Raw genomic sequence first — 873 nt, forward strand, 5'->3', positions numbered from 1 at the left:
CTCGTATTTCGATCCCCACTACTATTCTCCTCATGCGCCTTCGCTGACTATGCCTAGCATATCTCCATCAAGTACCAGTCCCCACCATAGTCGTGTCGCCCCCACTTTCCGGCCGAGGGATAAATTACGAGAACCCTGCTTAGCGCGGGCCTTACACGCGCTCTTATTGGTCAGTGTTTTTCATTAATAATTTAAAAACCATGCTTCACTTTGCATTTTGCCAAAGGAAATTGTTGTTCAAGAACACTTACAGAATCATCTCCCTTCAGCTCTAATACTTTTTCTGGGACTCCAGAATATAGCAGTTTGAAAAATTATTTTTTGAGCCTTTTCAATCCCTATTTTATTGCAAATAGCAAATCGAAAGGGGCTCAATTCTACGTAAAAGTGTACCGATAAAAGTCTGTAATGACTAATAATAATCGTCCATGAATTTCCGAGTTTAACGCGAGTCGTTAAATTGTTTACGTTCGAGAGGAAATTAAAGACCGATCCGCGCCGGTAAACGCGTCGTCCGCCGGGAATGATATCATGGTCGTTTGCCTGAGGAATAAATCTATACGATCCGTGGAACAAAGAGGGTTGTTTTACTTGGAATTGAACGTCTTACAAATCTAGAAGTGTGCCGCGATTTTTTATTATTAGTGTTTCGATTGAAATTCACGTTACTCTCGATGAAGACGTTTGTTTTGAACGGTTATAGAGTTCTCAGAAGAGAGGAAGCAATTATTGGAAGTCGTCGGTCCCGAGCTACAATCGATTTACGACGATATGGGAATCGAGGTACGTGAATTCAGAAAATTACTGTTCTTTTTCAATAATGAATATTGTTTGTATTAAATATAGAAAGAAATGTACATACCTACATACTAT

At 39.7% G+C, this 873-nt stretch overlaps 1 protein-coding gene across 1 annotated transcript in view; it reads left to right on the forward strand.

The window, feature by feature from the left end:
- LOC108624575 (NACHT domain- and WD repeat-containing protein 1-like) overlaps nucleotides 1–873 on the forward strand; it is a gene marked incomplete at its 3' end in the record, with an annotated part of 28,446 nt that overhangs the window by 3,327 nt on the left and 24,246 nt on the right. The window contains exon 2 of the mRNA XM_026813215.1: nucleotides 704–783. Within this exon, the coding sequence (XP_026669016.1) occupies nucleotides 704–783 (80 nt within the window). The remainder of the gene's footprint in view (nucleotides 1–703; nucleotides 784–873) is intronic.

This window comes from Ceratina calcarata, unplaced genomic scaffold, assembly GCF_001652005.2.
Source record: "Ceratina calcarata isolate Rehan_Ccalc_2016 unplaced genomic scaffold, ASM165200v1 scaffold317.2, whole genome shotgun sequence".
In the NCBI taxonomy this organism is placed as follows: Eukaryota; Metazoa; Arthropoda; class Insecta; order Hymenoptera; family Apidae; genus Ceratina; species Ceratina calcarata.